This window comes from Chrysochloris asiatica, unplaced genomic scaffold (assembly GCF_000296735.1).
Source record: "Chrysochloris asiatica unplaced genomic scaffold, ChrAsi1.0 scaffold00137, whole genome shotgun sequence".
Classification (NCBI taxonomy): Eukaryota; Metazoa; Chordata; class Mammalia; order Afrosoricida; family Chrysochloridae; genus Chrysochloris; species Chrysochloris asiatica.
Window position 1 is genome coordinate 2,814,686 of NW_006408655.1, and position 15,873 is coordinate 2,830,558.

The 15,873-nt window shown below is 38.2% G+C and overlaps 1 protein-coding gene across 1 annotated transcript in view; it reads left to right on the forward strand.

Moving 5' to 3' along the window:
- The window catches only part of MALRD1 (MAM and LDL receptor class A domain containing 1), a 1,127,868-nt gene that overhangs the window by 312,892 nt on the left and 799,103 nt on the right, over positions 1-15,873 (forward strand). Inside the window, exon 19 of the mRNA XM_006869907.1 lies at positions 2,294-2,381. Within this exon, the coding sequence (XP_006869969.1) occupies positions 2,294-2,381 (88 nt within the window). The remainder of the gene's footprint in view (positions 1-2,293; positions 2,382-15,873) is intronic.

Sequence of the window (15,873 nt, forward strand, 5' to 3'; positions counted from 1 at the left end):
CATCAAATGTTTCTCAAGCAATTATCAAATGGCCTATATTTGCCCACTCATCAGACTATTTGTGTAAGCTTGACTATTTTTCTTTATTTAGTTGTCTAATTTTAATAATTTTGAATCTGGGAAATACTCCTGGCAATCCTCAACCAACTAACAGCCACAGAGTCACTTCCCACTAATCACAACCCTTTATAACCTCATATGCATATGAAAGCTGGACAGCGAATAAGGAAAACCATAGAAGAATTGATGCTTTTGAGTTTTTGGTGCTGGAGGAGAATATTAAAAGTGCCATGGGCTGCCAAAAGAACCAATAGAGCCGTTTTGGAAGAAGTACAGTCACAGTGCTCCTTGAAGGTCAGGATGGCCAAACTTGGTCTCTCATACTTTGGACATATTGTCCGGAGGGAGCAGTCGCTGGAGAAGGATATCATGTTTGGTAAGGTGGAGGGTCAGAGAAAAAGAGGAAGAACCCCACCCCACCCCCCAACAAGATGGATTGGCCAAGTGGCAGCATCGATGTAATCAAGTGTGTCAACAGTAATAAGGTTAGCCCAGGATCGGCAATGTTTCGTTCTGCTGTGCATAAGGTCACTATGAGCTGGTACTGACTTGATGGCACCTTACAACAATACTAGCTTCCAGGATTGTAATCTTTCTGGGAGCACAGTCTCATCCTTCTCTCTCAGAATTGCTGGTGGATTTGAACTGTGGATGATGTGGTTAGCAGACCTATTCTTATTCTGTAGTGCCACCAGTCAGGGCTCCTTGGCAGTACTGAAGAAGACTAGGTTAGATAGTTGGGGGAATATAGCAAGAGATTTGAATTCAGCAATTTGACCTTCTAAAACTTCCTTTCCTTCAACAAAGACATTAAAAAAAAAAAAAAAAAGTATTTTTCTTTGTTTGTTTGTATGTAACCATTTGGATAAAAGCTTACAGAACAAATTAGTTCCCCATTTAACAATTTGTGCATATTTTGTTTTGTGACATTAGTTACAATTCCTTCAATGTTACAGCACATCTCCCACTTCCTGTCTGAGTTCCCCGTTTCTATTTATCCTTTGTTGCCATCTGAACTTTGATTTGGGGCAAATGCTAGCTACCCTTTCTGCCTCATATGGTTGCTTGTTCTGATGAGTACTTTCCTGAGGAGTGCTCACTTTATAGACCTGTTTGTTTGGCTGAAAGGTATTCCCTGCAAGTGGTTTCAATTCCAGGTTTGAAGGATGTCTAAGGGTCATAGTCTCAGGGGTTACATAATCTCAGTAAGTCTGGCCTTCTGTATGATTTTGAAATTTATTCTACATTTTTCTTCTACTTTGCCCAGCATGATGATCCTGATCAGAGTGGTTGATAGTGGGAGCTGGCACAGTGTGAGACAATAGAGGATTCAGTGTGAAAAATAAAATTTCAACTCTCACTTATAAAGCATGGGAAGAAAAATAAAATGGAGATATATGCTCATATTAAGTAGAAAAATAATGTTTTCTAAGTTTATGTGCATCAGCTGAAAGTTCTATAGTATTAAATTTCTGTGGGATTCCTATTAAATATGCAATGCATTTGCATAAGTATTAAAATAATTCATCATGATTAATTCTATATAGGAAATCTTAACCTTAATCATAATCTGCTATATACTACAATGGTTTGCCAGTATTTCACATTTTATTGGCGCTTTGGTAGAGTTGCAGCTCCTGAAAGCACAAATGTCATATGCATTCACTGTGATTAATGTGGTTCTCAATGATATCTAATCAGGATTAGTCAATTTCACAAAGTGTTACTAAACAATGTACATGTGACAAAAATGTTAAAATTCATACAAATATAAAACTTTGTATGCAACTCTGTTAGCAAGTTGGGTTTCTAGAAAACTGAGAAGGCTTATCCTTGAAGATGGATGCACTGCTCAAACAAAGGCAAAGATAAAGGAAAGGGGACAATACTTTGCCTTTAAATACTTAAAAGATTACAAGAAAACAGTAAGGATAGGATTAGTGGTTGGAAGTCATAGGGAAGTAGATAGCAATCTGATGTTTTGAAATTTCAGAAAAGCAAAACCTACTGAAAAGAAAATGGACTTACTTTATTGGCTCAATGAGACAAGAAGCTTCTTTTTACTGGAAATATTCAGGTTGAGGCAAGATGACCACTTACAAAGACTATTTCAAAGTAATTTTTCCATGTGTTGGAAAAAGCTCAGTTTAGATAACTTTTAAATTCCTTTTAAATATGAGATTCCATAATTTTTTTTCTTAAAAATATCAACAATTCTTTTTTCTTTTGTTAGATTTTGGTGGAGGCTTCAGTGGGAGATGGCTTCACTGGAGACATTGCAATTGATGATCTGTCATTTCTAGACTGTACCCTCTACTCTGGTAAGAGAAAATATTTACCCACACATGAGTTAGCAAAGCTATTTACATGGGGAAAATTGCAGAGAGTGTCAATATTTCTTTTTTTTTTTTTTTTACAAATATTCCAAAATGTACTCATTTCTATTCTGTTTCTCCATTCTGTTAATCCTGGAAAAGATTGTTGTAAATCTTTGCATCTTTCCAAATATAGTTAACAGGTTGAATCACTTATGTCTGTTTCTCATCATCTGCAAAATATTGGGAAATAATGCTTGAAATTAAGCTTTAATTCCATTATATTTGATAGGTTATAATAAACAAAGGAGTCCAGGTGTGGCGCTGTGGGTTAATGTGCCAGACTGCAAAGCTGCAAAACCATTTGAACTACAAAGCCATTTGAACTACAAAGCCGTTTGAACTACGAGGTTGGCGGTTCAAACTCACCAACTCCTCCTCAGAAAACCTATACAGGGTGGCTATGAGTTGAAACCAACTCGAGGACACTTAAAAACAACAACAAATAAGCAAAATGTTTGCATAACAATACATTTGTTGTAATTTTAGCATTAACCTTGTAGCTATCTTCAGTGATAGTTTACTCCTAGGCTATTCTTGAATAGTTTTAAAGACTCTTGTAACCACTTCTTCTCCATAGCACATAGATTAATCCAATAAAAATGACTTCCTGTTCCCATATTTATATTTCTATCTCAACTTCTCCTGTATCTAATAACTACTGACTAAAACTCTCAACCTAAGTGTCTAATAAGCATCATAAAGATAACAATGACAGATGACCTAAACACACACAGGCACATGAACACATGAGACATTAAGTAGTATCATTGGGGCTTACTCATTCTGGACAGCACTCAGTAATCTAGCAGGACTAGATGTCAAACACTTGGAAGTAGGCCTGGACATGCAGGCTGTGAGGCATTTCAATTGTAAGATAAGGTAAAGCACAATCTCCTGTCTGGGCTGATCACAGGCTGGCATCCAACAGTGGTCTTAGGTGTGGTAAACTTAACCTTCAGCCTTGTTCCATTACTTTAGCATTGATTGATTGATTGGAAAAGTACCAGTCCTCTATGGGCAAACTCAGGAGGCTTGGTTCCAAGCCTTTCAGTGGCAGTTTTGAAGACATGTCTCTGTTCCTCCACCTCAGCATCTAAGATGATTGATTTCCTTAACCATTCTGTATAGTGGCTTTCATGGAACTCTTTGGAAAGGCAAATGCTTCTATGAAAGATGAGCAAGAAGAGAATCAGAGTTAAGCAAATTTGCCCTTACCTTTTAATGTCTTTTTAAATTTGTAAATTCTGGATTATCAGTTGCCTGTCAATCCTGTCACTCCTTTACACACCCATATCCCTATCTCCTAATGTGGTGCTGTAGGATAAACACTGGACTGTGAACCACAAGGTCGGTGGTTCAAACCCATTAGTCACTTCTCAGAAAAGCTATACAGGGTCACTATGAGTTGGAACCGACTTGACAGAACTTAGCAACAGCATCCTTATAAATAAGGTGTCCTAGTGGCATAGTGGGTTACATACTAGGTTGTGAACCACAAGGTCGGCAGTGTGAATCCAATAGCTGCTCCCATAAAGATTTTCAACCTCAGAAAGATGTTCTGCTCCCATAAAGATTTTCAACCTCAGAAACTCTACAAAGGATAGCTATGAGTCTGAATAGACTCCCTAGTAGTGGAATCCCTATCAATGTCTATTTCTAATGGTTTAGGTAACTTGGAAAATCTAGTTAGCCATTAATTTTGGATATATCCAGAATGCATCCTTTTAAAATTATGTGAGATCATGTCACCCACTGGTTTAAACATTCCCATCTCATTCAGAACAAAAGCCAAACTTCTTACACTGTCATTGCAGGGATAAAAGACTATCTTCTTTGCATTTTCCCTGGCTTCCTCTTCTACCAATGAGCCACTAGTTCAATTCTTCCAAATACAAAGACATCTTAGTTAATAATCGAGCACTCCAGCCTACCGAAGTCTCAGGGCTTGTATACTTTTTCTCTTCTGTAAAGTACTTCCAGGATATTTGTTTGTCTTCTTCCCTTCTACCTCAGAAACTCAATCCTTCTATAATGAAACATTCCTTCAATGAATATGTACAGTGGTAAATCTAAAAATATTGCTATTAGAGTTCCAGTATGTACATGCATGGGTTTAGTCCAAACAAAAAATTGTTTAAATATGTCTGTCACTGTAGGATAAGCATTGAACTGCTAGCTGCAAAGTTGGTTGTTCAAACCAACCACCCATCCCTCAGAAACCCTATATAGGGCTACTATAAGTTGGAACCTACTCGATATGGCACCAACAACAGTACAATCAATGGATGACTACAGACAAGTTCTTTCAATAATACGCTTGTATTAGTCTTGTTAGGGTGACTTCTAAAAAGAGGATACATTTCATGTCATGGGAGAATAAAGGATTTTGAAGTCAGGGGTAATATCAGTTTTTAAACAAAATTCAAGTAGCCATCTTCTCAAATTATTGAAACTTTGTAATAGGTTTATGGGAATGCTGCCCAAAATAGAACAACAGGATTTAGATGAAACAAGCATTTTATGGAAATTCAGTGACACTTCAAAAATGATCCCAAAGAGGGAAAACCACAAACCTTGGTGAATAAAGAAACTGTGAGTGAAGTCCAGAAACTGGTGGAAGAAGACCCTAGAAATTCCACTGATGTGATAGCTACTGAACTTAGAATTTCTCATGTGCAACAATAATAACTTTTAGAAGGATCAGCATGAGACTGGTCCCTATGAGATAGCTGTTAAAGACATCCCAAATGTCCGAGTTTCCTAAAGTGCTATACTACTCGATAGTCCCTGATATCAACCACTGCTCCTCCCCTCAGTATTCTCCTCGACATACTTGTTGTTGTTGTTGTTGTCAGGTGCCATCAAATCGGAACCGACTCATAGCGACCCCATGCACAGCAGAATGAAACAATGTCTGATCCTGGGCCAACCTCACTACCGCTGTCACACTTGACGACATACTAGGGTTCCACAATTCACTACAAGGTCTCACAGACACATAGGCTATCAAGGAAGTAGCTCACATGGTTGTGGAAGCTGTCAAGTCCCAAATCTTCAGTTCCAGATGTCAATCTGGAGGATTTTCCTAACTCATGCCAAACGGGCTATTGACCAAGGTGGTAGCTGGCAAATCAGGTCAGGCTTCTGACTTGGTCCCAAGAACCAGAGGTCAAATGAAGGCAAGGTTGGTTAGTGAAGCCAAAGGTAACACAGTTCACTCACATCACCAAGATGGGTCATTTTATATACAGCTGGATGAAAAAATTGACTAGGCCCTTTGTTTGATTTCCAAGTTTTTATAATGACAGCTAACCCTGTTAACAGCCACTCATTACTGAATTGTATAATCCTACCAGTATCTTTCCCATTGTCTCTTACTGAGACCCATTAGGAAAAAGTAATTTTGGTCGGAGTTACAAAGACATGGCTAGAGGAAACATATTGAAATAATTCACTACAGTGCAATATGGTTCTGCATTGTCAACTTTAATTGAACTCTTGGCCAACATTTTGCTACATGAGTGCCAGAAGAGTTGTGTAAAGATCAGATTTTTAAGCATGATTGAAGCTAATAAAATGAATTTATGGAACTAATCATAACTAGAGATTAGTCTTAGATTTACAAATACAATCCAAAGAGCAAGATCCATTCAACACATTGTCTTTCAAGAGGATCTGCTGGGCTAGTTAAATTCAAGGACGTGAGCTCAGAAGGTGAGTGTTCTTTGGAATTCCAAAGGGTAAATCTTCATAGATTTTTCTTGAAGGACACAGGACAATCCTAAGGAATTATCAGGAAAAAATTTGCAGGAAAGTGAAAAATGCTTTGGTAAGAAAAAGACTAGGAAAGTTGTGCCAAATAACTTTTTACATCATAGAATTATACCTGCTCATTCTTTGAGGATAGGAAGAACAGCCCTGTAAGAATTTAATTGGGAAATGTTCCCCATTCACCCTATAGCCTTAATCTTGCCCCATCAACTTTATTTTTGTTGCCCAAACTCAAAGAACATCTAAAAGTAACCTTTTGAAGCCCCTCACAAACTTATCCTGGTGTGGCACTGTAGGATAAACACTGGACTACAAGGTTGGTTTGCACTGAAAGGTAGGTGGTTCAAACCCACTAGATGCCTCTCATAAGCCCTATGCAGAGTTGCTATGAATTGGAACTGAATTGAAGGCACTTAGCAACTTATATATTCAATTTTCCATGATTTCTTGACATATAGTTATATATTATATATTTAAGGAGCTCTGGTAGCGTAGTGGTTACGAATTGGGCTGTGAATCTTAAGGTCAGCAGTTTGAACTGCCAGCTATTCCTTGGGAGAAAGATGAGGCTTTCTGCTCCTGTAAAGATTTACAGCCTCGGAAACCCTGTACAGGGTCGTTATGGGTCGGAACCAACTTGACAGCACTTAACAACAACAACATTATAGATATACATGGACTTCAAAAATTCATGGGAAATTAAAATTTAAAAATAATTTAAAAAATATGAACTTTATTTCTCAATGTAAATTCCATCAAGATCTAGACACTTTTTTTTTCCTTCATAGTAATAACGTTTATGTTAAAGTTTTTATTGTGAACTGAGTGATAGTTGGGAAAACATCAGTTTTACACTCATCATTTCATTGCGATGATTACAATCTCCTCCATGCATCATCATTCAACAGTATTTACTTCTGTTCCTTCTGGGTTTTTGTTTAGTTTTGTTTTGGGGGGATGTACACAAAATCACTTAGGAATATATAATTTCAAAAACCAAAGAGCACATTCTTCAAGTCTGCCTCCTGGCCTCCAGCACACAGCCTTTCTCTTTCTTATGTCTAGAGTCCTCAGCTGCTCTATCTCTTCATGTCCTCTTCTCTGCCTCCATATCTGGTGTTGCTACTTCTCTGGATAAGGTCCCACATTCCACTTCTGCTCTTCTCCTTTGAGGGTCCTCTGTTCCTGGACTGTAGATTAAATACTCACCCATTTTGTTACAAAACTTCTACCTTTACAGTTGTGACAGTTATGATTAGTCATGATAACAATTACTACTAAATCGTAAGAATTTTATCCCCATCTCCTTTCACCAGACCAATCTAGACAAGATGAAAACTATTCACTGGTGATTCTACCTTCCCTCACACACTCTGAAACTAAACTGCTTCTTGAAACTTGTAAGCCAGTCACGTTGTACCTTTATAGCCCCCTCATTTTAAATAGTCAATGTCTAAGTTGCCCGTCCCTATCTATCCTGTATACAGAGGGGATAGGTTTGATCCATGATGTGAAGACTCCTTCCCTCTCAGTTGGTATTTTGATCTACTGCATCCATAAGTATAGGTCAAATTCATCCAATTGTAGCAATTTACACTTGTTTCCTTTATCATATATATATATATTTTATCTTCTTCTAATTGAGTTCTGATCATCAAGCCATCAAAGCTAGGTCAAATTTGTACTATCTGCAAGTTTAGGCATCTTTTGCATCTCCCCTCACCTCATATCAACTGGATGTTTCATTGTCAGCTCTAGTCCTCTGTGGCTATGTCCTTGTCCAGGGGCTCAGGAGTTCCCAGGTCTCACTACACTTCAGACCAACCAACCCTTCCTCTGCTCTCTCTCAGCTCCAGGTTGATAGGACTCTAGACAATCTTATAGGGATTAATACCAGGCATTTAGCCCATTGCTAAAGAACTAAGGGTCTGGGGAATTGATCCCTGTCAACAGTTTTGTTTTTTTTTAATTATAAACTAACGAAAAATGGATGTTTTTTATTTAAAAAGATTATCAAGTATAAAGGGGTCAGAAGGAGCCAAATCAGGACCATAGGTGGATGCCTAGTGATTTCCCATTGAAACGCTCACAAAATTGCCCTTGCTTGATGAAAGTAATGAACAGGAGCATTGTTATAGTGAAGGACTCTCTGGTGAAGCTCTCTCAGAAAGCTTTTTCTACCTTAATAATCAAAACTTTGCATAATTTTCCCCAAACAGTCTCATAATAAGCAGATGTTATGATTCTGTAGCCCTTCAGAATATCAGCAAGCTAAATGCATTGAGTGTCCCTGGAAACTGTAGTTATGACCTTTGCTCTTGACTGGTCAGCTGCAGACAAGAGCAGAGCTTTCATTGGGCATTTTAAACAAGCAGAATGAAGAGCTGAAGAATTTCTTCAAAAAGTTGTAATAGAAATTCAAACATAATTTACCAGTATGATCTTGAAGACAAAGAACAATCAAATCACTTCCACCTCTTAGTACACATTGCTTTGATTGTACTGATCTGGGCATAATGGTTTTTGTACCCATCAAGCAGAAATTTGGTTCTACTGTCAGAATTGGATAAATTGGTCCAACTGAGATATCTAAGGCATTGGTGATTGTTTCTGCTGTTTGTCATAGGTCTTCTTCATTTAGGGAATGAATAAGAGTAATTTTGATGTGAATGGTCTGCTACTGCAAGCTTCATCTTCAAAATTGATTTGTCCCTTCTTAAAACAAGTTCTTAATTTGTAAACTGATAATTTTTTTAGTGCATTGTCCTCACAAACTTTTCATACAACATCAATGATTCATCAGTCTTCCACCCAAGCTTCACCATAAATTTGATGTTCTTTATTGCGTTAATTTTAGTATAATTCAGGTTGCTCTGATAGGGACTCTTTTCGCACTGGTGTCTTGTCCTTCTTTCCACTGGCACTAAGTCAATTCCAACTTATAGTGACCCTGTTTAGTATTGTTGAGGTTGTGAATCTTTGTAGGAAGAGAAAGCCTCATCTTTCTCCTATGGAGTGGCTAGTAGGTTTGAATTGAGGACCTTGTGGTTAGCAGTCTGGTATTTATCCTTCAGTGCCACCCAGGCTCCTTTTATCCTTCCTGTTGTTTTTATTGTTAAGTGACATAAGGTTGCTTCTGACCCATAATGACCCTGTACAGGATTTCCGAGAAGCAACTGATGAGCTTGAACCACTGACTTAGCAGTTCAAACTGATTTTGTAGTCCAGCAGCTTAACCCACAGCACCACACCAGGACCCCTTATCCTTCCCAGTAACTCAAAATAGATCCTGTTTAGACATAACAAATTAGTACAAGTTCATTTTAGTAAAAATATTTTGAAATCTATGAATAATTTTTTCATAATATGCATTTCCATGAACTTTCTGAAGATACCTCTATATATCTATGTTGTTGTTAAGTGCATTTGAATTGGTTATGTCTCATAATGACCCTTTAGGGTTTCTGAGGAGTGGCTAGTAGGTATGACTCTCTGACCTTTTGATTAGCAATCTATTGTTTATCCTACAGCACCACAGACTCTATGTGTGTATGTGTGTATTGTTGTTGTTGCTGTTAAGTGTTGTTAAGCCAGTTCTAACTGACAACAAACCTGTATAAGGTTTCCAAGGAGTGGCTGGTGGTTTGAACTGCTGACCTTTCAGTTAGCAGTTCAGTGATTATCCTGCAGCTCTACACCAGGATTCCATAAGATAAGCACTGGACTATGAAGCTAAGCTCAGTGACTCCAGCTCACCAGTTTCTCTGTGGGAGAAAGATGAGGCTTTTTGCTCTCTCAAAGAATTAAAGCCTTGGAAGGCATAGCGCTGTGGGTTAATGCACAGGACTTCAAAGTCCTTTGAACCACAAGGTCGGTGATTCAAGCTCACCAGCCTCTGGAAGCTATGCCATCATTATTTTAAATACCAGCAGGGTCACCCATGGTGGACAGATTTCAGATGAGCTTCCAGGCGAAGACAGACTAGGAAGAAGGAGTGACTAACGACTTCTGAATATTTCATCACTGAAAATCTTATGACTAGCAGAGAAACACTGTCAGATATAGTGCTGGAAAATGAGCCCCTCAGGTTGGAAGGCACTCACAATGCGACTTCTCAAAGTAGAGTTGACTGTGATGACGTGAATGGAGTAAAGCCTGTGGGAGAAAAACCTGTGAGACCTACATTTGCTAATGGGGTACAACTCAAAAGGAAGAGAAAAAGCTGTAAACATGGATGAATCTAGAAAAATTGGAAATTGTCAAAAATGAAATGGAATGCATATACATCGATATCTTAGGCATTAGTGAGCTGAAATGGACTGGTATTAGCCATTTTGAATCTGAAAACCACATCATTTACTATGCTGCAAATCACAAATTGAAGAGGAATGGTGTTGCATTCATTGTCAAAAAGTACGTATCCAGACCAGTCATGAGGTACAACACTGTCTGTGACAGGATAATATTCCATGTGCCTATAGGGAAGACCAGTTAATACCACTGTTATTCAACTTTACACACCAACAACTAAATCCAGTGAGGATGAAATCGATCGAATTCTACCAACTTTTTTCAATCTAAAATTGATCAAATATGCAATCAAGATGTATTGATCATTACTAGTGATTGGGATGCAAAGGTGGGGGGAAAGAGGAAAGAGCCGTAGTTGGAAAATAGGACCTTAGTGGTAGATATGATGCTGGAGATTGCATGATGGAATTCTGCAAAATCAATGATTTGTTCATTTCAAATATGTTCTTTAGACAGCATAAGAGATGACTATACACATGGACCTCACCAGATGGAATATACAGAAATCAAATTGACTATATCTGCGGAAAGAGATGATGGAAAAGCTCCATAGCATCACTCAAAGCAAGGCCAGGGGGAGATTGTGGAACAGACCATCAATTGCTCATATGCAAATTCAAACTGAAGCTGAAGAAAATGTAAACAAGTCCATGAGAGCCAAAATATGACCTTTAATGTATCCCACCTGAATTTAGAGATCATCTGAGGAACAGATTTGATACATTAAACACTAAATACCTAACTAGAAGAGTTGTGGGATGACATCAAGAACATCATACAGGTAGAAGGAAAAGTCATTAAGAAGAAAAGAAAGAAGGAAAAGTTCAAAATGGATTTCAGAAGAGACACTGAAACTTGCTCTCCAGCATAGAGATGCTAAGCAAATGGAAGAAATAAGGAGGTACAAGGGCTGAACAGAAATTCTCAAAGATCAGCTCGAGAAGCCAAATATTAACAACAAAATGTGCAAAGATCTGGAGTCAGAAAACCAAAAAGGAAGAACACATTCAGAATTTCTGAGGGGACCTGAAGAAAAAATTCAAGCTATGACTTTCTTTATTGAAGGATTATCTGGGCACATTGTTGAATGATGCAGAAAACATCAAAAAAAGATGGAAGGAATATATAGATTCACTGTACCAAAAGGAAATGGTTAATGTTCAGCCATTTCAAGAGGTAGCATATGATCAAGTGCCAATTATACTGAAGGAAGAAGTCCAAAGTGCACTGAAGGAATTAGCAAAGAACAAGGCACCAGGAATTGATAGAATAAAAATTGAAAATTTTCAAGAAACGAGGTGGCACAGGAGGCACTTACTCATCTGTGCCAACAAAGTTGGAAGTTAACTATCTGGCCAACTGATGGGAAGTTATCCATGTTTGTGCCCATTCCAAAGAGAGGTGACCCAATGGAATGCGGAAATAATCGGACAATATCTTTGATATCCTATTCGAGTAAAGTTTTACTAAAGGTAATACAGAAGTGGCTACAAGCATACATTGAAAGCGAATGTCCAGAGGTTCAAGTCATATTCACAAGAGGCTGTGGAACGATGGATATCATTGCTGATGTTCGATAGATCTTGGCTGAAAGCAGAGAATATCAGAAAGATGTTTACCTGTGCTTTATTGACTATGCAAAGGCTTTCGTTTGTGGAGCATGACAAGCTATGGACAACATTGCAAAGCATGAATATTCCTGACCACTTAATTGTGCTCATGAGGATTTGTACCTGGATCAAGAGGCAGTTGTTCAAACAAAACATGGGAACACTGAATGGTTTAAAATTTAAAAAGGTGTTCAACAGGGTTGTATTTTTTCACCATACTTATTCAGCCTGTGTGTTAAGCAAATAATCTGAGAAGCTGGGTTATATGAAGAAAAACGTGGCATCAGGATAAGAGGAAGACTAGTTAACAAACTGTGATATGCAGATGATACAACCTTGCTTGCTGAAAGTGAAGAAGACTTAAAATATTTACTGGTGAAGATCAAAGAGCACAGTTTTCTGTATGGATTGCATCTCAATGAGAAGAAATAAAATATCCTCACCACTGGACCAGTAAACAACATTCTTACCAATGGAGAAAAGATTGAAGTTGTCAAGGATATCTTTCTTCTTGGATCAACTATCAACACTCATGGAAGCAGCAGTCAAGAAATCAAACGATGTATTTCAGTAGGCAAATCTTCTGCACAAGACCTTTTTAAAATGTTGAGAGCAAAGATGTCAGCTTGAATACTAAGGTGCACCTGTCCCAAGCCATGGTATTTTCAATAACTTCATATGCATGTGAAAGTTGGACAGTGAATAAGGAAGACCATAGAAGAATTGATGCTTTTGAGTTATGGTGTTAGAGGAGAATATTGAAAGTGCCATGGGCTGCCAAAAGAACCAACAGATCTGTGTTGGAAGAAATGCAACCAGAGTGCTCCTTGGAAGCCAGGATGGCCAGACTTTATCTCTCATACTTTGGACATATTGTCAGGAGGGATCAGTCACTGGATAAGGATATCATGTTTGGTAGGGTGGAGGGTCAGAGAAAAAGAGGAAGACCCCTAGCGAGATGGATAGGCCAAGTGACAGCATCAATGGGCTCAAGCGTGGCAACAGTAGTGAGGTTGGCCCAGGATTGGGCAGTGTTTCGTTCTTCTGTGCATAAGGTCACTATGAGTCGGTACCGACTGGATGGCATCTAACAACAACAATTACATATATATCCACATAAATATTACATATATTTGTAAGTATATATCATTGTTTTTGTTGTTGTTAACTGCCATCAAATAAGTTTTGACTCATCGCGACTCTGTATAGGGTTTCCAATGAACGGCTGGTGAATTTATGTATGTACATATTCTGGTATGGCTCTGTGGGTGAATGCAGTGGACTGAAAACTCAGTCTGAACAGCAAGGTCATCAGATCAAGCTCACCAGCCACTCCTCAGAAACCCTATATAGGGTTTCCATGAGTCAGAGCTGACTTGAAAGCTCTTAAGAAGAACAACAACAATCCTCTAAGTCTATCCACTTCTGAATGTGTCTAGACCTCTGTCTGTTGAATCCGTCCTCTAAATAATTGTGTGCTCTTCAATTTGCATCATATGAAAATGGTAGATTTGACACCCTTGAAGGTCTCAAATTGTGTTCCTTTCAAATGTTCTTAGTGTGTTGAGAACAAAAAGATGTCTGAAGGTCAATATAAGGACTGGAGGGTGGCTGGGGTATGGATTCCCATTGAAATTCACTTATGACAGCCCTCACTATCCTGGAAGAATTAGCAGGTGAATTGTAATGGAAAAAAAATTCCTTGGTGCAGCTTTTCTGGCCTTTTCCTCACCAATGCAGTTTGCTATTTTCTTAAAGTTTGTCCTAGTGAGCCCTTGTTATCATCCTGTGTCCTTAAGGAAAAATCGATGCAAATAACCCCTTTGGCATTCTCCCAGTCACCATAATCTTTAGAGTTGATTTATTTACCTTTTATTTAAGGAACCCAGCAGATCCCCTTTATAGGATAAGCACTGGACTGCAAACCACGAGGTCAGCAGTTTGAGGACACGAGCCACTCTGTGGGAGAAAGGTGAGGCTTTTTGCTCACCCAAAGATTTAAAGCCCCAGGAATCCTATACAGGGTCCCTATGAGTCTGAACTGACTGGATGGTGCTCAACAACAACAATAAACAGGTCGCCTCAGGAGCCATTATTTTGATTAGAAAAATTTTGAAAGTACCCTAACGAGACTAAGACAAGTATATTACTGAACTCCTGGTGTGGTGCTGTAGGATAAGCACTGACTGTGAACCACAAAGTTGGTGATTGAAACTCACTGGCTGCTCTAAAGGAACCTTCTACAGGGTCGCTCTGAGTTGGAACTAACTGAAGGACACTGAACAACATTACTGAGAAAACCTGTAGCCAGCCATCCTGCGATCACACACATGTGTCTAAACACATTTTGTTTGTAAGGACATGTATGAACTGGAACCCTGGTAGCAATATTTATTACTTTCCCTCATATATAACTAGCTGGACTCCTTAGCACAGGTTGGCAGTTCAAATATACCAACCGCTCTATAGAAGAAAGATGAGGCTTTCTGTTTCCACAAAGATTAACAGACTTGGAAATCCTATACAGTATCTATATGAATCAGACTTGACGGCACATAACAATAACAGTAACAACTAATATATGCTAACAATAACAAGCGTCTTCCTCAGCTATCATTTTCTCCTTCTCCAGTATTATTTTTCTTCACAATACCTATCATCCTTATAGTCTGACTTTTATTTATCTCCAGTTAATATCAGCTGTATGAGAACACAGTTTTGCCTACTCACTGATTTTTAATTAAGCAGCGTAAGCATAAGTGTAAGCACATGGTTGTTGTTAAGTGCCACTGAGTCAGTTGTGAGACAGATAAGACTAAGGTTTCTGAAAAATAAATAGTAGTTTTGAACATTGTGGTTAGCAGTCAGTGCTTATCCTGAAATGCCAGACCAGGATACCATGACACAAGGTTTGTTGTTGTTGTTGTTGTTAAGTGCCATTGAGTCAGTGCCAACCCATAGCGACCCTGAATAGGATTTCCAAGGAGCAGCTAGTGAGGTTGAACCACTGACCTTGTGGTTCAAACTCACCTTGCAGTCTAGCATATTAAACCCTAGTACCACACCAGGATGTCATGACACAAGGTAGAAATCAAATATTTGTTGACTTGATGAGTGAATAAATGTAAGCATATAAAAATAAATTCTGTCTGTTGTATGTCTTCATTTACTATTTGAACTTACTATTATTGCAAAAAAAAAAAAAAAAAAAAAGGTGGGGGGAGTTAAAAAATTCATGGAAATGCTATAAAACTAGAAATCAACAATAGTAAGACCAAGAAAATAAAGTCGAATACATGAAAACTGAATAACACCCTGCTGAAAAGCAACTGGTAGCAGAATAAATTGAACGTGAACTCACCAAGTTCCTATAAAAAAATGAGAACAAAAACACAACATACCCAAATCTTTGGAACATGGTGAAAGTGGTACTGAGAAGATAATTTATTGCAATAAATGTGCACATCCAAAAAAGAAGAAAGAACCAAAATTAACACATTAACACAGTATCTGCAACAATTAGATACAAACCAACAGAGGGAACCTGCAGTCACCAAAAAAAAGAGAATTAATAAAGATTAGAGCAGAAATCAATGAAATAGAAAACAGAAAAACTATACAAAAATCAACAGGACAAGAAGCTGGTTATCTGAAAGGATTAATAAAATTGAAAAGCCACTGGCAAACCTAACAAAAGAAAAGAGGGAGAAGACACAAATAACACACATTAGAAACCACATGGG